Here is a 21,545-nt window from a genome sequence, read left to right on the forward strand (position 1 = left end):
ACACACACGGATAGTTATTTATTGTCCCTGTGATGTGTGATGCTTACCTCCCCTATCTCTCTCTCTGTCTCTCAATTGCACCCCCTTCCTCCCTCTCTCTCTCTGTGTCTCTCTCGCCCCCCCCCTCTTTCTCTCTCCCCTTTCCCCCATCCCTCCCTCTCTCTCCGCCTGCCCCCCCCCCCCCCTCTCTCTCTCTCTCTCTCTCTCCCCCCCATTTAAGTTCAACATGTATTAAATCATAATGTTTAGAAATATACCTACTTATGACAGAAACCTATTCCACAGTTGTACAGACTGGCTATACATTATTGCAATGTATTCAGAGTTTGATATTGTAGGCTACATAATTATATAGGCCTACTGCTTTTATGTATTTGTAATAAAATATATTGTGTGTCTGTGTGTGTGTGTGTGTGTGTGTGTGTGTGTGCGCGTGCATGTGTGTGCGTGCTCTATCTCTCTCTGCAGGGAGACTGCTCCTCCAGCCACATGACAGACTGTACTCTGATTGGCTGACGCCGGTGGGCAGGCTGCACGTGTGCAGAAAGGACCTGAGTGAAGTGGCTGTGGTAATAATATCAATGACTCAGTTCAGTTAGAATGCTTAAAATACACTGCTGATGCTGAATGGTAATAGTATAGAACATATCATTTAATCCAGTGATTTTCAATTCAATTTGGATTTGGTCAGGGTCTAACCCTTTAATCATGGGACCCCAATCTAAGAACATTTAGTTAGACATGGTGCGATACAATATGGTCTGTCATTTGGTCCACACTTCCTTTACGCTCTGTTAGATTATAGAGATATATCGGTATAGAGATTACCTCTGGTTCTCTATTTGTATTTACTGTACTTGTACATGTAATAATGGTGAGGATTTAGCTATCAATCATTTTGAAACGCCACCAAAGGGCCCCTGCAGGTGGTCCCTGGAAAGCACGTTGAGAATCACTGATCTATTGAATCACAAACAAACGTTTGTTGAGTTGAAAAAAGCATCATCTCTGTCGAGGGGAAACCTGACTGTTTTCAGTTTTGGACATTCAGGATTCAAATAAAAAAAAAAACGTCAAGATAGCAGATCTACAAGCTCGAACTTGTCTCTTCATGCGGCGTTTCGAGCTGTGTGACGCTGTAGCATGACATTACTTTACAACAACTACAAAAACAGTACAGTTATACACCGTTCTCTCTTATGTAAAAATGTAAAAAATATAACCGCTCGTCCGTCCTGCAGAGTCCAGTCACTGACAACTCAGAGCAGCATCAGCAGCAGAGGACGGGCCGCATGCTCAGCATGAACACATGGGACGTGGCTGTGGCGCTCACCAACTTTGACTGGACCATCTTCGACTCCATACACCAGGTCGGTTTGCCAGCCGTGTGAATGTCGTGATAATTGAAGATATTGTGGCCGCTGGAATGTTCAAGGCCAGTTTGTTCATCAGATATGCTACTGTGAAAGAAATGTGTATTGTGACATGCTTGACTTCAGCCTCGGGTCAATGTAGACCATGTGGTCTCTGTTGGCTGGAAACCTCCAAAACTGTTACTTTTCAGGATTCAAATTCAAAAGTACAGTAGCAAAAGTAGCAGATCTACAAGCTCAAAACACGAGCATTTTAAGCTCGTGGATCTGATACTTTTGATGCTTTCGTGTGACACTGTAGTATGATCAAGTAGGCTGTAAATTACGAAAAGTACGTTCAAATACGGATATAAGACGGATACGGATACGTCCAGTGGGCAGGCTAACATTGTGGCCAGCTCAATGTTAAATACATATTTGTTTCCAAAGAAAGTGTAAAAAAAAGAAGTCTTGACGAGTCTTGGACTCGTTTGAAAAACGTACATCACCATACATCGAATTCCATGCTCAGCCAATCAAATCAATCAAACCGTGGTACACACAAACACAAAAAAAGTATAATATGGAAATTGTGAGGAATAATGTCTCCATCATTATCACACCTATGTATACTTAGTTGTTGTTTAGCCCCAACATTTGTGGACATACAGGTTTTGTATCAATCTGTAAGATGGCCAGTGTTGTCAGGGGCTGACTGTCTTTCAGCAAGGCTGGACTCATTTGACAGTGACAGTTAAATTGCCTATCAAATAATCAAGTATAGTCTACACATATACTGGACCGCTGGATGGTGAAGATTAAACGGGCTCCCCCCAAATCTGCTTTACTAATAGAAAGGCATGTGGCATGCTCCTAAATGTGGTTTAAATTGACTGAGACAGGCACAGCCACCCAGTCACGATCGCATGCTTGCGTGCGTGCAAACGCACATGCACACACACTTATATTTGTGATTTTTGAGGGGAACTAGCCCCTCCTATGTATGGATTTGTGTAAATACAAACATGTATGGATTTGTGTAAATACAAACATGTATGGATTTGTGTAAATACAATTTGTGTAAATACAAACATTGAAGACAAAAGTGAGGATGCAAATTGTGATTGGCCAGAATGTCATGATGTTGTATGATGATAAGAGCGCCCCTCACTTCACACGGGTGTGATTTTTAATAATGCTTACCATTTTAATATAATGCTTACCATTTTTAACAGTTGAGTTTTGACCTGGGTTAGGTATCTGTGTGATGTTTCTGTTGCATATATAGTTTTAGTTTTTCTTATTATTTTTTTTTTTTTACCACTGCACAATTAAGTTCCAAAGGGAAAATTAAGTAATTCAATGTTGAAGTTTGAACTGAAGTGTTAAGAATCCTCCAATTTGATTTCCATCCTGTTTCACAGCAAGAGCTGGTGTATTTCATATTCAGCCGCCATGCCGGCAGCGGCCACACTGCGGCGCTAGAGCAGCTGCTGCAGCGCTGCAACGAGGTGCAGCTGTGGGTGGCCACGGAGGTGCTGCTCTGCTCCGCCCTCTGCAAACGAGTCCAAGTCATTAAGAAGTTCATCAAGATCGCTGCACAGTGAGTCATCATTAGCTCCCCTCATCGACTAACTGCTGAACACCATTGATCTGGTGCTTTCATCCCATGGTAGTTCTATACAGCACTGCTGGCCTTGAGCAGTGGAGGAAGAGGCCGCTTATTTTTTATTTTTAAGATTTGGTTTTTTAGCTTTTCTGCCTTTATTCAGGGAAGAATGACAGGAAAGAGGGAGAGAAAAGGGGAGAGACGTGCGGCAAAGGTCGTCATGAATGGGACTCAAACACGCGACACGACATATGTGGTATGCGCCTGGAGTGGACCACTAGGCCAGCGGCCGCGTCAGAGGCAGTTTTTTTTTTTTTTACTTAAAGGAGCACTTCACCCATCTCTCAATTGGTCCTCACTAAGGGTGCAGGCACACTAAAGCGCCAAGAGGCGTCAAGAAAACGCCTAGAGCAGGGGTCTCTTCTGGGTTTTTAAACAGCTGTTGGATGGAAATGACACTAGTGCGCAGCTTCTTGTAGTTCTAACCTCGCGTCACCAGGCTTTCCACCTCTGAGGAAAGCCTGGTCTGTGTTCCAAAATCGCAGTGTGAACCGGTCTGGAGCGGATTGTAATTTACGTCATGTTGTAGTCAATTATTTGTTGTCATTAGGCAGGTTTTATTCATTTTTTCAAACAAGATTTAAAATTTGTATTAACGCAAGGACAATGGCTTTCATTATAGCATGCTAACTTTCCAGGAATAGCAAGCCTGTATGTGTTAGCTTGGATTCACAATTGATGATGGTAGAGTGGTAGGCGGGTTTCTGAACTGTCCACAGGCCTCCTCTGAGGTCAAGTTTAAATGGCAACGGTCTGTAGAGAAAACGGAAAAACATCAGATGTGACCGTCCGTTTAGACGGCAACGCCGTTATCGGGGGTTGAAAACGCCCTGAAGTTGAACCACTTTCCAGAGAGGAAATGGTTGAAAACGATGCGCCTGGTGTCTCCAAGTAAACATGAAATACGAAGGAATCCGCAAAACGTGTGATGTCATGGCTCTGTTCAAAACATGTGATGTCATGGATCTGTTCACGTCAAAACGTGTGATGTCATGGCTCTGTTCAAAACATGTGATGTCATGGCTCTGTTCACGTCAAAACGTGTGATGTCATGGCTCTGTTCACGTCAAAACGTGTGATGTCATGGCTCTGTTCAAAACGTGTGATGTCATGGCTCTGTTCAAAACGTGTGATGTCATGGCTCTGTTCACGTCCACCGATTTTATAATATAATATTATATATATTATAATAAAAAAACAACACGGTTTCCTCACACATTAGAATAACAATATCAGTCATCAGAACCAAGGACAGGTGTTTTCAACTAACATTAATTATAGGAACTATAGGAACTTCAGGACGTGTCTAAATACTGAATCAAGCAACTTAAAAACTGCTCTTTTATGCCCAAGTAGTAGACGTTAGAATTGCCCCAACCATGTTTGAAAGTGAAATATCCCTTTAAGTAAAAATAGCCCATGCTGTTCAAACTAAAAGGCCTGCATTTGTAGTTTTACTTGAGAAAAAGTACAATAGTATTGTTTCAAAATATATTTGAAGTAGGCCTACCAAAGTAAAAGCATTCATTATGAATCGCTCATTTCACCCCCCCCCCCCACCACCCATTTTTTAAATAAAATACAAATAAGTAGCAATTATGTGACATGTGAGCTTGTAGATTGGCCATTTCTGAATAGATAAAGTATAAAATGTCTTTGTGTATTTTGTAATATTAATAATCTAAATCTACAGTAAAGTAATTGTAATTGTAGTGGAGTAAAAAGTATTATAGAAAAGTCCTTAAAAAGTACTAAAATGTACTACTTGGCTACTTTCCACCAGTGGAATCACTGTGTAGTGACTACACATACACACTACACACTGACACTAGTCTCTCTCCAGTGGGACAGGGAAGTTAACATGGGAATGCTGCCCCCTCCAGTGGCAGGCTGTTGAACTACAACTTATAATGACAATAAAGAGCACAGCACAGTTGCTCTCAAAAGTGAATACATTAATGTTAGTACAACAACTAGTATGATGTGCGATGGTAGGAGGTTTCTGCCTGTGACAGCAAACCCAAAAACCTAACCCTGTAAATGTCTAACTGCACTAGTCTGTGCACATGTATGGTGCATTGAAGTTGAACGGCTCAGTGTGAAGTTCAGTAACAAACATTGTTCTGCTCTGAACAGCTGCCTGTAATGTTAAACAGCTCAGTAACACTAACAGTGTGTTCTGTACAGCTGTATTTTTATTTATTTAACCTATTTAACCAGTAAAAACACATTCCGAACAGAGATTCATACCCAAATGTTTACATGGAACCTGAATACAAGTAGGCTATTCCTATTCATCAGTTGTTTACATGAACAAAACATTCATTCTGAATATAACTTTGGACTATAGAGATGGCCAACCCATAACCGTTATCCCTTAAGAAATGAATAACCGACAAACACTAACAGCTATTATCTGATAAAAATAAAATAGAAATATATTTTGAAGGGCAGCTGCAACCACATGCGACCTCCAACCAAAACAACCCAGAACTAAAATATACAGCATCCATACACCCATACACTGCAATTGGCAATGGCACTGTAATTCAGCCGATGGGTTTGTAAATAGCGCATTTTAAATATGGGGAAAACAAACTATTTGTATTTGTGTATTTGTATTTTTCGAATGGGTAAAATAGCACATTTCTGCGCACATAAAATGTCTCCAAATGGCCATCCATGCTTGGACATGGGCATAAAGCACTATAGTCTACTAAGGGCAGTGTAAAATAATACATGTATTCCAAACTCCCAGTAGCATAAGCATTCGGAATAAAGTGTTTATATGGTGATCTATACCGATTCAAACGATATATACCACCCCTCCAGACCGGAATGAAAATTCATTCGGAATGGGATATTCTATTCCAATTGAGGTGTTTACATGAGCATTTTCATTCTGATGACTGGAATGAATCCATTCATTCCGAATGAATTTCTGCATGTAGTAAATGGGGCCAGTGTGAGAGCAGAATGAGTCCAGTATTTATAGACTACAGGCTGATAGTGAAGCAAACACAGGTGAGTGTCATCAGGCAACTGCAGGCTAATGACAGAATGGAGACAGGTGTGTAACAGGGGATGAGGTGAGACAAGACAGGCAACAACTAGTCAAAACAGGAAACACTAAGACATCACTACAAAATAAGGGTTTACAGTACACAGTTGAGTTCACAGTAAGATCATGACACAGAATGTGTTCTCCTCTGTACAGCTGTAATGTTAAACAGCTCAGTAACATAGTGTGTTCTCCTCTGTACAGCTGTAACGTTAAACAGCTCAGTAACATAGTGTGTTCTCCTCTGTACAGCTGTAACGTTAAACAGCTCAGTAACATAGTGTGTTCTCCTCTGTACAGCTGTAAGGCCCAGAAGAATCTCAACTGTCTGTTTGCCATCATCATGGGTCTGAACACGGCAGCGGTCAGCCGCCTCAGCCTGACCTGGGAGGTAAGCAGAGCCTCTGTACTGTAACACCTGACAGTGTATTTAATCTGTCAGAGTTTAATGTACACACTGTCAGTCAGTGTGCAGATGGAATTACAGCGTGGCTGCAGTGTGAATCATCTATAACTCATTGTTGTTGTCGGGCAGAATGCTCTTATCTCCACATTGCCCGTAAATTAATGCCTTATATATTACATACTATATACTGTACATACAGTACTACAGCGTCACACAAAAGCATGAAACGTATCCTAAAAAGTGACAGTTTTGGACGTAATGAGGAAAACCTCATTATGTCGTTAGTACAGTACAGTATGACACACAAGTCCGATTCACCTGCCTCTCACCTCCATTATAAAATGTATATTTGTCAGTGAATCCAACACTACTGTTTTGTTTAATTTAATTTAATTTATTATTAATATATTTTTTGTCTTTGCAGAAAGTTCCTGGGAAGTTCAAAAAGCTGTTCTCTGAGCTGGAGATGATGACAGTAGGTGCACTTGGCTAACACACACAACAGAGGGAGTTGTAGTTAGGATTAGAAAGCATTAAGCTACTGTACTGTAACTTTCACAGACTCTAGGCCGTATAATTAATGAGCAGACTCACAGTTCCATGTTCAAAAACATGATATTCCTGGCAGACAAGAAAAGGGTGAAATGGGGGTAAACGTGGCCTTGGGGCACAGTCATAACCTCTGAATAATTCATACTGCAAGCAAACAGTTAAACTTTCAGTACAATACACATACACACGTGCACAAGAATAATGCATGCATGTACTCAGCCACGCACGCACTTACCAGTGGTGGAAAAAGTTCTCAATTGTTTTACTTAAGTAAAAGTACCAATACTGCAATTTAGAACTATTTTGTTACAAATAAAAGTACGGAATTGAAAATGTACTTATTTCACACGTTCTGCAACTTTTGCGGTTTGGGAATTTGAATCCTAGAAAGTGTGAGGTTTCTACCCGACAGAATCAATGTACTTCATTGTAGTTGCCTGTTATTTTCAGTGCGCAACGCCATCGTATAGGACATAAATTAAGCATTATAAAGATTTCTGACACGTGGGTAAGACATATTTGTTCCTCCCAGGATCCCTCTCTAAACCACAAGGCCTACAGAGACTACTTTAAGAAGATGAAGGCTCCAAAGATCCCCTTCCTCCCTCTGTTACTGAAAGGTGTGTTCATATCATTTATTTTTACCTATATCAAGGGTTCCCAAACCTTTGAGGCTGTGACCCCCCAAAAATGAAACAAATTGAAACGGGGGACCCCCATATCCTGACAAGCACTTGCACTTGTAGAAGTTGAGACTTTAAATGTAGGTTGACTTGGTTCCAACATTGTGAAAATAGCCGCTGAAAATAGTCACACTGCCTTGCAATGCAAGGTGTGCTTGTAGATCGGCTATCGACCACACTGTAGTGTGCATACTAAGTAGTGTGTAGTCTGTTCACGTGTGCCACTTCAAATGTGTCCACCAGATGGCGTCGTAGCTCAACTAGTTGCCTTGTAGACCTATTATTGATTTGCTTGGTTGATTTAATACTTTATAAACAGTTTGCAGACAAAAGCACATGTATTTCTGAATGTTTGAATTAGACTGTGGTTGTGTGTTGCAGATATCACATTCATTCATGAAGGCAACAAAACATTTCATGATAATCTTGTCAACTTTGATAAGCTGGTGAGTAAACTAAGTACCTGTATTGATGAGTCTAGACCACTGCTACAACTAGCCATGATTTTCTTTAAGCCTTATGCAAACACAGCAAAGAAAACTCACAACAAGTGGCATCACAACGTATTGTGAGCTTGTAGAAACGTATTCATATATTTTTGAAACATTTTGTCCACTGTTTCAGTGGATTATTAGAGTCACAGTCTAATGGTGTTGGTGTGTGTTTTTTGTGTCTTGCAGCACATGATAGCAGACACAGTGCGGCTCATCAGACACTGTCAGACAGATCATCTAGGTGGGAAATCAGCTTAACACCTTATTTGGTTGACTGGAGTCCCTCAGGGCTATATACTGGGATATTTTCAGTTTTACGTTTAATTGTGGGGAAAGTATAAAAAGTGGCTAATATGGTATGTTTTGTAATTATAATCTGAATCTGCAAATGCAAAGTCATTTTTCCAAGAATTGATCGAATCAAAAGTACATTTGCCTCTGAGATATAGCAGGGTAGTGTAAAGTGTAAAGTATTTAAACATGTCAATACTCAAAAGTAAATTAGGATACTTTAGTACCTCAGAATTGAGTAGATGTACTTAGTTACTTAAACTGGGGCAGTATCAGTGGATGGGCTGTAGGTGAACATGATGTTCTGCGTGTGCTTAAACCCCGACAGGAAACGGCATCACGGAGAAGGGCAGCCCCGACGTGAGCTCCTACATCCATCACCTTCTGATCATCGACAATCAGCAGACTCAGTTTGAGCTGTCCCACAGACTGGAGCCCCGCTCATAGACAGAGACACAGACAGACTGGAGCCCCGCTCATAGACAGAGAGACAGACAGACTGGAGCCCCGCTCATAGACAGAGAGACATAGACACACAGAGAGACAGACACACTGGAGCCCCGGTCATAGACAGAGAGACAGACAGACTGGAGCCCCGGACAGACACACAGAGAGACATAGACACACAGAGAGACAGACACACTGGAGCCCCGGACAGACACACAGACACACTGGAGCCCCGCTCACAGAGAGACATAGACATACAGAGAGACAGACAGACACACTGGAGCCCCGGACAGACACACAGAGAGACATAGACACACAGAGAGACATAGACACACAGAGAGACATACTGTAGACACATAAGAGACAGACAGACTGTCTGGAGCCCCAGAGAGAGAGAGAGTCTCTTTATGCTGGACAGACACCACCCTGTCACCCTGCCAGTCAGTCAGTCTGTACAATTTGCCAAGGAAACACCTACCTACATAACTGCCTATCACCGACGCGGTGACGCCACTGTCGGGAAGAAACCTCTCATCTCCGTACTTTAACTTTCCGGGTTTTTATATAAACGAATGCCCCACTTAATAATTCTACAGCGTCAGTAGCAGATCTACAACATTGTAGATCTGCAACTTTTTCTGTTATTTTTATTATTATCATTTAGAATCCTGAAAAGTAACAGTTTCGGACAAATGAGGTTTCCACCCGACAGAGACGATATATTACCATGATAAGCAATGCCACACCATTAGTACCAAAGAGTCTCTATAGTCCTACGTGGGTGCTGTCGATCAGTCTCGCCACGATAACGTCAGAACTCGTGGACGTCTGATGATCGGTATATCGCTACATCTCGCAAGAGTGTGTTGATTTCTGCTCTCCTAAACACACCTGACAGACATTAGGAAATCAAGGTTTGGATGTCTTACTCTTGGTCCCCCCCCCACCCAGCCCACTGAGCTCCTTGCTACTGATCAGCACACCTCTCAAGTCAGCGCTCAGATGAAGCTGTGAGACCCTGACCCGGCCACCAGAGAGAGCCAGTCAACCAGCAATAAGATGAAGCTGTGAGACCCTGACCCGGCCACGAGAGGGAGCCAGTCAACCAGCAATACCAGAGTGGATTATGTGTATATATTTTCATGAAGATTCACTGCTAAAAAAATATACTCTGCACTCATAGGTGGAAACCATCCTGTTCATCAAAATCATAACATGTAGTGTCAACTATCTGAATACAGATCTTACAACCACAAGCCTGCAACACAACATGCTTATGGTATGTTATACTGTGTATCGACACTCATATTATTAACATTCATTCTACAGTCCGGAGTGTTCCTTTAAATTAGAAGAGTATAACCAGAAAATCAAATATTCCCTTACGTTCAGGTACATTTGGCTTTGTTGGTACACACTTCTGAGTTAAATTAAGATTTACTATAGGCTCTGAAACACTTTTATTTCATAACTATAGTATGTTCTTTAAACATAACATTTTATTTTCTAACGTCTATAACTATAACAGGGCTACTTGGGCAGCAAACATCACTCAATCAATCCATTCATTTAACTCTGAGTTAGTTGGTTATATATATGGACTTTATGGGTCCATTTGTACACTCCTAGGGTTAGATTAGCACTCAGGATTGTTTCTGTGCACTATCCAAAACAACCAAAGAGGTCAGTGCTCTGTGATAAACACATTGAATAAGTAGTCACAGTAGTTACAGCCATACTGTGGCTCATCAAACAGTACACTATGAAATCTTGTGTGTTTACTTAAAGGTAGTGTAACTCAGAGATTACCAAAGTGGGGTCCAGGGAACCCCAGGGGTCCTTGAGGGAGTTCCAGGGGATCCCCAGCTATGATGAATAAAACCAAGTGGACCCATGGATCTGTAACTCTAAGAGTGTGCAAATGGAGGGTCCGTATGGTTCCATTTGTACACTCTCAGAGTTAAACTAACAGTGATTTTACAATATAAATTGGGGTCCCAGAGATAGAAATGCCATTCAATGGGGGTCCTTGAAATTAAACGACTTTACTAAAGAGCTGAGAGGGAGACGGAGACCCCACTGAACAAACATTAAAGCAATTACTACATTATACAAATATAGAGAAAAGAAATATCACGGAAACCCCCTTTAACTCTGAGAATGTACAAATGGAATGTACACATTTGCACAAATGTTACAAATGAATAGGTTTTATTGTGTACAGAATTAATCACAACAAATTATTTTCCTATGTTCTCCTTTTCATTTAGTCAGTGTACTGTATTTACAGTAGCTAGTTGAAAACAGTTCTGACATATGTACTGTTGTACTGATACTGTACTAGTTTTTTCACAATGAGTTTTGCAATGCATTTTAACATATAGTGAAATCAGTAGTAAATGTACAAGACATGAATGAGGCTTTATCACAATGTGTCATTTAAACAGTGTTGTGTGTGCGTGGGTGGGTGCGTGTTTGATTGAATGTAGGGGAGGGAGTCACTATGGATCATATATATTGTATCATGATTCGTGGGCCATGATTTGCTAAGATCACACAGTTATTTGATATTGTGTTGTGATTCTGCAAATCGTTAGGGTTTTGTATCAACCACATCACTTGTGTTGACTGCCGTCTTTGGAGTATTTAAAAAAATACTAGCCATTGCATAAAATATACTTAAAAATCAATGCATTTTATTTTATTTATGAGTGAAATTACTAGAACAACAAATGAAGCATTTAGAACTGTTTGACTTGATCAGCATCCATTAAATGCAACACTTAAGCCTACATTTTTATTGCAACTGAAGGTCGCGCTTACTATGAAAACGTGCGTCTCCCGTCCGTTTAGTTAATCACCCAAGTCTCCATATATGGTATTGCGCCACGTGACATCTCATGACATCATGGAGACACTTAGATCTCCATATATGGATCTGACCTTGTGACATCACTTGACATCATGGAGACACTTAGATATCCATCATAATAGTGTGAGATCAAACGCTCTACGCTATATATGGCCATGAACCCTGCAGGCCATGCCTGTTTTTCATTGTGCATTTTTTGGTCAAAGTTGATCCCATGCCAAAGCGATAGCACTCAATAGCAGTCTGCCGTCACCCAGGCGAATGCGTACATGCGTACGGATGCGTACATGCACTGATCTGCCCCAGCAGCACAACTTCACCAGGGGCCCTTCCCCATAAATGTTGAATGTCAATATATGGCCATATCACGCCTCCATTTATGGTCACACCTCGTAACATCACGTGACATCCCGGAGACCCTTAGATCTTGTGTATTTTTTGTCCAAAGACACTGACCTCATCTAACCCTGGATAACCATACATGCATGAGAAGACTGGATCATCACCCAGATCTGCATATATGGAGCCGGCCAGCAACTCCACATCTGACCTCAAACCCTTAAGCTTATATCTCCATATATGGATCTGACCTGTTCTGACATTACATACGTTGATCCCTCCCCACCCATCCTTCCTGTTCTGACATTCCATTATGTTGATCTGATCTCATCAAACCCTGTACACTCAAGACACGCTCCATATATGGCCAGTACAGAATCCATGTGTTCAGCCACTGTATAATTATGCTGTGGTGTTTCCCTGCAGAGAGACAGCGCCCTCTGCTGTTTTCTTTCTGGGGGCGGGGAGGAGTTGAAGCCAATAACGGACGCAAGGATGTGTTCAACCGTAGCACACATAGTTTTATAAAGAAAACGCGGTGCAATATTTATTTTCCCTCAAATATATTAGTTTTTACCAACATTGTTCATGTGAAATAGTTTGTTTATGATTATTATTATGACATTATGAGAATGGCTATGCAGTGCCTGGGTGTCCCAGGTGTCTGGTCACCAGGGGACAAAGGATCTGTAACCGGGGACAGTCAGAGTGAGAGATTTGATTCTGACGGGGAGTGGAAAAGATACAACACTGGCACGCAGTCACAAACTTGATTTCAGCTATACTGTATAATATTCCCCAACAAATCTCCCGGCCACATCAACATCGTTCATGTGATTGTGAAGTGGTTTGTTTGTGCTTATTTGTTGAAATGGTGGAAGTCGCTATATGGTGAGTCACTATAACCCCAGATGACCGCCGCTGGCCAGGTTGAAGCCTGGATTCCACCCGGGGAGGAGGGGGCGAGTCCCCCCCAAAAGCCATAACGTTTTTGAGCGCTGCATGGCCGAGTGATCATCCATTTATTGGCTGAAATGAATAGCTTTTAGAGATACGTTGCCCCGCGAGGTTTCACATTTCTCATGGTCAGCGAGGCAGCTTCTGCTGGCTGGACTCGTGCTTCAACTCCGTGGAGCAGCGCGGACAGGCGGGACGATAAAACATCATAATGATTGTGATAATTACAATGAATAAGCATGTATGGACAAAGTAGTTAAGATGAACGATGGATGAAGCTCAGGTATCTAGTTTGTCGCCGTCAGACCTTCCTAAACCGTGTTATTAAAGAAAAACGGGCGATAACGGCCAGAACTTAATCGAATCAAAAGTGGCCTTTTTCCAGATGTTTTGACCATTACCTCTGGAATGGAAAGTCCAATCGGCTCAGTTCAGCTTTTTGGTGCATGACTTTGAGGACATGTTCGGGAAGGCCTCTAGCAACACCCGGGGCCCTAGGCGTAGTTCGTATATATACGGCGGGACGGCACTGAATACACCACTCACTTACAAAAAACACTGGATGTTGCCTACGTACATCACCTTGAAGTGGTTGCTTTCACACTTTACCAGCTTTAGATCATTTAGTTCATGTTTGAACTAATCATAAAACACACTGCCTGTCTTAAGCTATAAACTGTAAAAGTTCAGATATATCATATATATCAGATATATCATATATCTGAACTGGCCAGAATGTTCAGAAGAACATCAAATAACCAATAGGCTACAGATTATTTTGATACTTTGATATGACCAAAATGTATTCCCCATACTACCCTTGAACGACACCGAATGTTACAGGGAATGCATGTGTGCGTGCACAAGCGTGCGTCACAGTGCGTGTGAGTCATGGTTCTACATCAAATGCCAGTGCCACGAGCGCGCGCGCGCACACACACACACACACACACACACACACACACACACACACACACACACACACACACACACACACACACACACACACACACACACACACACACACACACACACACACACACACACACACACACACACACACACACACACACACACACACACACACACACACACACACACACACACAGTAATAGTTATAGCGCTGTGGTGTGAAACGTCCTTTTCTGCATAAAATATGAACACATACTCAAAGGGGTTTATATGTGTCACTCACTCATACGAGCAGTATACACACTTGGTAGGTATACGTGAAATGCGTTTTAACTAGAACAGAACTTACATTTTCAAATGGCCAATACCTGAATTCCTCCAAGTATTGAACTGATAAGATCCTCTACCTATTCTAACACCTAGGACCAGGATTCAATTTGTAGAAAGGAAAACGCCAGGAATATTTTCTAAGCCACTTAAGGTTCAAGGTTCTTTGTTGTTCTATTTATTATGTGGATGTCTTGTGTACATATACAAGGTAGATAAAAGGATTTTTGTTTCTCAGACTTGTGTCTCCATACTCCATACGCGCTTTGAGATTGCAACTTTTGCCGTTTTTGAATTTGAATCCTGAAAAGTAACTGTTTTGGACAGTATGTCGACACAGACGACGACAGTATGTTGTATGTCGTCGTCTGTGTTTCCACCCAACACAGACGACGACATACTTCTTCCTACAACAAATAGTGAAAATAACTCATCTACAAACTGTCACCTTGTAGACCAGATTGTTTGCATGTTGTGTTGTCTTGCTTGTCTCTGTTTTGCCACTGATCTATACAGCACTTTGGTCAACCTTGGTTGTTTTAAAATGTGCTTTATAAATAAAGTTTGATTTGAGATCAATTATTGCATTGGGGTTGGATTCTGTCACGCTTCCCAGTACATCGAACTACTGTACTTGAGGTATTTGTACTTTACTTAATTGCGTATTTCCAATTTTCAATACTTTTACTTCTACTCCACTACATCTTGGATCCAAATATTGTACTTTTACTCCACTACAATATGTTTTGAACACTTTAGTTACTAATTACTATGTAGATTTTTATTATTATTACAAAACATGCATTAACCACTTCAGCCCTTATACATTTTGACGATTTGAAAATAGCCAATCTACAAGCTCACAATGCGTCGCAATGTGACACATTGTGAGCTTGTAGATTAGCTATTTTCAAAAGATTGCAATACATTTGAAAACTTCAAATATGGAACATTCTGCATGATGAGTACTTTTACTTTTGGTACTTTAGGTAGATATTACTGCCGACACTTTTGTACTTTTACTAATGTAGGCCTACATGTTGAATAACGGACCAGAGTATTTCTATATTGCAGTATGAACTACGGTATGAACACCGGGCTTTATTCCTATATTGCAGTATGAACTACGGTATGAACACCAGGCTTTATTCCTATATTGCAGTATGAACTACGGTATGAACACCAGGCTTTATTCCTATATTGCAGTATGAACTACGGTATGAACACCAGGCTTTATTCCTATATTGCAGTATGAACTACGGTATGAACACCGGGCTTTATTCCTATATTTCAGTATTGATACTTAGTACTTTTTTCCACCACTGGCAGATGCCCCCGCTGTCTTTAACCAGGTGTCTTGGTTGGCCTATCAGCCCTATCTTGTGGCATGATGACCCCCCGTGGCGCCGGGTCCTCGCACCCTGCCATTTCCTGCCAGCGCTGTATCATTTCCCTGTCACCAAATGACTGGCCTGCTGCTGTGGCGTGCTAATGAGAGGAAGAAGAGGAGGCTGGTTCTATTCAATACAATACCAACGGGATCAATCCGCTGACATCACCATCCCACCACCAGCCATTTTGGCAACGGGAAGAAATTAAGAGCAAAACGCCAACAGCTGTTTGCAGTTAAAGGGAATCTTGGACACGAAGGGAACAACAAGGCAACAAGGGGTGATTTGCGTCAGCAAGTGATTTAACGGCTATAATTTGTAAAAATCAAAACGTGGCATCAGTCATTTCGTTTGCTGTTGTGCAGATAATTGGTACGTCCAAAACCTGTGCTCGAAATTCCAATGGATCCAATGTAGTTATTTAAGCTCTTTAATAGTTTTTTAATTGGTTCAATATTCACCAGTAAGACGCCTGAGGACGAGAAGCGACCTCGCCCTAAAGGGTGAGGTCACGTGCACGCATCCGCCTGGGTGACAGCAGACTGCTGGGCGATTGACTGGCGGCGTTTAGGCGGCTCGCAATGGCTTAAACAGCGTTTAGGCGGCTCCCATTGGCTTAGGCGAATAGGCGGCATGGAGGCGACTCCCATTGATGACTAGGTCGCTATTAAAAACGGGCCTGTTGTATGTGAGGGTTCACCTGACAAAAAGTTAAAAGTTAAAATCATCTGTATCATTTATAGCACATTGAGTGAGAGAGGGTATTAATATCACAATCATTGTAACCAAAACCCATGCACTTTAACCATTATTTTATACTTTGGCTATTCAAAAATAAAGATCAATTAATTATTTTGAAAAATCTTGAAAATGTTTGCAAATCATTGAACATAATATACTTTTAGACAAATTTACTAAGAATTTGTAGAATCGGCCTCAGGTCTTAATTGGTTAAAATTACTCATTATGGGGGCTAATATCTTTGCTCTAATTTGCGATACACCTTTGTTATTGTCACCTATCCAGCTTATTATTACAGTTGAGATTTAAATCTTCTCGCAGAGACTGTTTTGCCAGAGAATTAACAGTTTTACAACAACCCCACTGCACTACATATTCATTATCAGCAGAGTTAATTATCATGATTGCATAGAAATTTTAATCTTAGTGAGGCAAGCTTCTAGATTAAAAAGTAAATTCCTGTCACTATACTAGTGTATGGTGTTAACCTTGACTCTGGAAGTGCTGCCATCATTTATCATAGCCTCCTGGATAGCAGACCTCAAAAGATATCAATCATCGCAGGCTGCTACACCTTGGGAATGTGTACCTAATCATATTCAAACAAGCCAAGCTTTAGCATACCCACTAGTACATCTGATTATCTCCCCACGTATAAAATTAACCCGGCCGACATCAATGCACTCAATTCAGCAATGCCGACTCTACAGATAAGAGCGCTTGTGTTGCCATTTGCTCATTAAATCCTATGGTTTTTATTTGGTCAATATTAAGTTAATCAGATCCTTAGCTCCAGAGTGGAGGCAGATAAAGGATGGATAATCTAATGTGCCGCTATCAGAGAAGGCCTTTTCAATAGCTTTCTCCAGGCGGGCCAAGGCCCGAATGAATTACACTATTCTGTTAGTATGCTGCCTCCGCCGTAGCAAAGGTCAATGTCAAATGTGCCTCATTTAAAAGTCAATAGCAGGCCATGCACATCATCTCCTGGGAATTCTGGGCTGGGGGAGAGGGGGGACCCCGGCAGACGGCATTGTGTATCATTCAGTTAGCAGAGGGCAGCCGGAAAGCTTTTTTAATCTTGACCTTCCAATAAAATATGCTCCCTATCCAGAATTACATGGTCTAGAATGGAGACATAAGCTCCCAACAAATCATGTCCCTGGACTAAGCATTAGTCTCGTGGGAGAAGCGGCGCGCCATTGGAACACGGTTCACAGTTCACACAACAGGTTCATACAACAGGCTGCATGCAACGGCACAGCACAACGGCCCGCGTTTCTTTACTGCATGGGTAGGCCTAAAGCTAAATAAAATCTCACGACTGAAAAATGTTGTATGGCCAATGAAACGGTGTGAAAGGAGCCCTCGCACACTAGCACTGATTTATAAACAGTTAACACAATGGTCCACATATTACCAATCAGGTGAGGAAATCACAGGCAGGCTTTAACCTTTGCTTTTATGAAATATCCGAGACCATTAGGGTTTTATGGAAGATGCTTCTGAACAAAATGCTAGTTTGACCACTTGCTATAATCTTAGAATAATAACCGATCTACAAGCTCTCAATTTGTGGCGCAGACAGGCTATTTATTTTTGCTGTGCAACTTGCTTCAACACAAGACACGCTGGCTTCTATGGAATCCAATTTGACTGAAATTGTGGCAATTGAGAACTTTAATCCAATTAATGAACAACACAAAAAATACATCTGCAGTGGATTTGCCATTGTTCATTGTCCAATATGCACATACAAGATTGACAGGGGTATGAAATGTTAAAATCTATAGACTATCCACGCATCGTAATTTCAAAGTAAAATGTTGTATTGGTATCAATAGAGTGTTTGTTCAGTAACAGGATTCTCCATGTCTCTACAGCTCTTTAATAAACAATACATCTTCAGGTAGGTGACAACATTTCAGCCAATCAGGAGAGACTGCATTCTCTATTCTGATTGGACACAATTGGATTCCCAGTTTTGGTTTCAGAAAATGTATTTTCTGTTAAATAAAAATCAGCAGAGACATGGAGACTCCTGTTACTGAATGAACACTCTATAGCAATGACTACTATATCACAATATAGAGAGTTTAACACTTATTTTAACCAAAGAAAATCACAGTACCTTTAATAGACTAAGACTAAGACGAAAAATAAATTAACTCTGTTAAAGAAAAGAACTCTGCCAGTGTACACATCTCTATCATTTGTACACTCTCAGAGTTAAATTAACACTGAGGATTTGGCCGTGAGGTAGGAGGTAATAACATTAGATTCCAGGTCAGTGGAATACTGTATCCAGGCTTTATGACTCTCTTTGACCACACCGAAGCGAACCGTGCACGCCCAGTGAGTTTCGGGAATCCAGAACTAGGGATGTCCCAATCACGTTGTTTTAACTCCCGATCCAATTCCGATCATTTGATTTTAGTATCTGCCGATACCGATTTTTCCTGATACGATATTTATATTTTTAGAGAACACTTATGCCATATCGATCACAATAGTACAATATCCAAAAAGTGCCCTTCTGGGCACAGGTCTCCACCAGGAGGATAGGATTGTGTGTGATGTTTGGCAAAATGTTTAGGAGTAATATGTTTTTATGTGTGTGTGTGTGTGTGTGTGTGTGTGTGTGTGTGTGTGTGTGTGTGTGTGTGTGTGTGACGCGACTTGGCCTGTTGTAGCGCCACCATGAGGCTGATTTGAAAACTATCAAGTGGCATTTCTTCCTCAACCTAGTGGGAATATGCATGCAGTTTCACCGCAATCGGACGCTGTGTTGAGGAGTTGTGGCGATTTGTACAAAACGGGCTACTCCTGAAAGGTTTAGAAGCCAATCGTAGTCAATCAGGATGGATTACGAGAAATCCAACAAACCGGTCTTGATCACATATATGGAGAGCATGCATATCGATTTGCGTGAAATCTTGATCAAATCTGAAGGAGTAATATTAGAAGCTGTCCACAGACAGACGGACGCACGCACCTCCTCCACGCACCTCCTCCTCCTCGTCCTCCTCCTCCTTCTCCACCACCACCACCTCCTTCTCCACCACCACCTCCTCCCTCCTCCTCCTCCTCCTCCTCCTCCTCCTCAGACAGACATCAGGAGGGCCACCCCTGCCAGGGTCCACTTGGCGGGAGGCTGCTTGGTCCTGAGGTGGAAGGTGCAGACGTAGGTGTCTCCACGCAGCTTGCTGCGGTACACCGGGCACCGGTAGGTGTTGGACAGGTCCTGCTGCTCGGCGGGCACGGCGCGCACGTACAGCACGGGCATGGCGGGCGTCAGCTCCCGCAGCGCCGCGTCCGCCATGAGCCCGCTCTGCGTGTCCCAACGGGCTCCTGGGTGACGCACGGCAACAGGGTTCAATGGACGGAATTCATTATTAGTGTGGTTGCCTATGGGCAACCATACTATTGTTCCCCTTACTTTTTCTTTCTTTCTTTTCTTCTTTCTGGTTAACTTTATTTTGGCACGCTACTCCTCCCACAGTTTTTGCCGCATGCAGTCGAGCCATATGTCCGGCTTCATCGGGAATCATGTGCTATCATTTTGCTAAGACATCAGTTGATGGCCCATGTAGGCCGAAATGCGTTGGTCGTGTTTTTAACCCTTTTAATGAAATAAAGGATTTTTCTACTTGAACTCATGGACAGAGCTGCCTTGGACCCTCTTTTAAGTTCGCCACCTTTTACCTCCTTCCAGTGTGTAATTTGAACATTAATGAGCAGGGAGACAAATCTTGTGCTTTGCTATATGAAACCCTCTCCAAAGAGAACCTGTCTACAGTTTTCTCTACATAAAGGACCCACGTAGCGCTTCTTCTTTTCTTTTTCATTGTTACATCTGTTGTATAGTTTAATTGATATTAATTAATTAGTGCATTAAATGCCCCCATTGACATGAATGGCAAAATGCAAAAACTCACTTTCAAGTATTTTTTCCTCTGAGACCGTAATGGCTATAGTTACAAGACGTGGAGGAGAGATTCATAATAATTACTAAAATGATTTACCTTATAAGTATATTGGTCGGCCTCATGGTGGCGCTATAACAGCCCAGTTTACCTTTTGGGGTATAACTCTTAAATAACTCTTTCATGAAAAGGAACGATGATATCGGCGTGGGGGTTCTTCAAAGGTTAGTGAAATGTAGGCAGTCAACGGGTCATTGTGATTAATTAATTCCACAGTCAAACTGTTAATTATACTATTCAGGTAGGCCTACATTTCAACTAAAACCGAAAATATATCCTGTAATTTGAACATTAATGAAGGATTAAAGCAACTTTCCTCTTCTACCCCGGATTTGAACCCAATTTGCTGTGCTGAAGATTTTACCATTGAGCAAATAGAACCTGCCTGCTTGCTCAGGGGATGTACATTGAATCTTAACCTTCGGGTCAAGGTGTCTAGGTTGAGGCATGACCTTTGACATGATCTAAATGTCTCAATAGAAGAGCAGGGAGACGTTATAAACACATTCTACCTACTATTGTACACTATACAGTTGTATCATTTCCTTCCTACCGTCCATGTAGAGGCCGTGGATGTACGCTCCCTCTCGAGGCGGGTGTCCATAGTCCTCTCTAGTCTTCTTGGTCACGTCCACGGTCAGAGTCATCTTGTCCAGAGGCCACTGGTTCTTACGAGCAATGCTCTGCATCACAGCTGAGATAGAACATGTTCTCATGTTGATATGATCATATAGGTTCTTTATGCTCTGCATCACAGCTGAGATAGAACATGTTCACATGTTGATATGATCATATAGGTTCTTTATGCTCTGCATCACAGCTGAGATAGAACATGTTCACATGTTGATATGATCATATAGGTTATGCTCTGCATCACAGCTGAGATAGAACATGTCCACATGTTGATATGATCATATAGGTTATGCTCTGCATCACAGCTGAGATAGAACATGTTCACATGTTGATATGATCATATAGGTTCTTTATGCTCTGCATCACAGCTGAGATAGAACATGTTCTCATGTTGATATGATCATATAGGTTCTTTCGAGCAATATGGTCTGC

At 41.7% G+C, this 21,545-nt stretch overlaps 2 protein-coding genes across 3 annotated transcripts in view; one reads left to right on the forward strand and one right to left on the reverse strand.

The window, feature by feature from the left end:
* The window catches only part of rapgef5b (Rap guanine nucleotide exchange factor (GEF) 5b), a 45,436-nt gene extending 36,117 nt beyond the window's left edge, over nt 1–9,319 (forward strand). For both annotated transcript variants that reach the window (XM_080768682.1, XM_080768683.1), the window contains exons 10-18: nt 469–569; nt 1,242–1,370; nt 2,777–2,955; nt 6,383–6,473; nt 6,913–6,963; nt 7,573–7,660; nt 8,105–8,169; nt 8,404–8,458; nt 8,837–9,319. In XM_080768682.1, the coding sequence (XP_080624808.1) occupies nt 469–569; nt 1,242–1,370; nt 2,777–2,955; nt 6,383–6,473; nt 6,913–6,963; nt 7,573–7,660; nt 8,105–8,169; nt 8,404–8,458; nt 8,837–8,955 (878 nt within the window). In that variant the 3' untranslated portion in view covers nt 8,956–9,319. The remainder of the gene's footprint in view (nt 1–468; nt 570–1,241; nt 1,371–2,776; nt 2,956–6,382; nt 6,474–6,912; nt 6,964–7,572; nt 7,661–8,104; nt 8,170–8,403; nt 8,459–8,836) is intronic.
* A 10,278-nt stretch (nt 9,320–19,597) lies between these two features.
* Nucleotides 19,598–21,545, reverse strand: part of LOC308318674 (dynein axonemal heavy chain 11) — a gene marked incomplete at both ends in the record, with an annotated part of 95,700 nt that continues 93,752 nt past the window's right edge. The window contains 2 exons of the mRNA XM_080768298.1: nt 19,598–19,845; nt 21,034–21,174. Of these exons, the coding sequence (XP_080624424.1) occupies nt 19,598–19,845; nt 21,034–21,174 (389 nt within the window). The remainder of the gene's footprint in view (nt 19,846–21,033; nt 21,175–21,545) is intronic.

Source organism: Protomyctophum bolini (assembly GCF_963924005.1).
Source record: "Protomyctophum bolini genome assembly, chromosome: 7".
NCBI lineage: Eukaryota > Metazoa > Chordata > Actinopteri > Myctophiformes > Myctophidae > Protomyctophum > Protomyctophum bolini.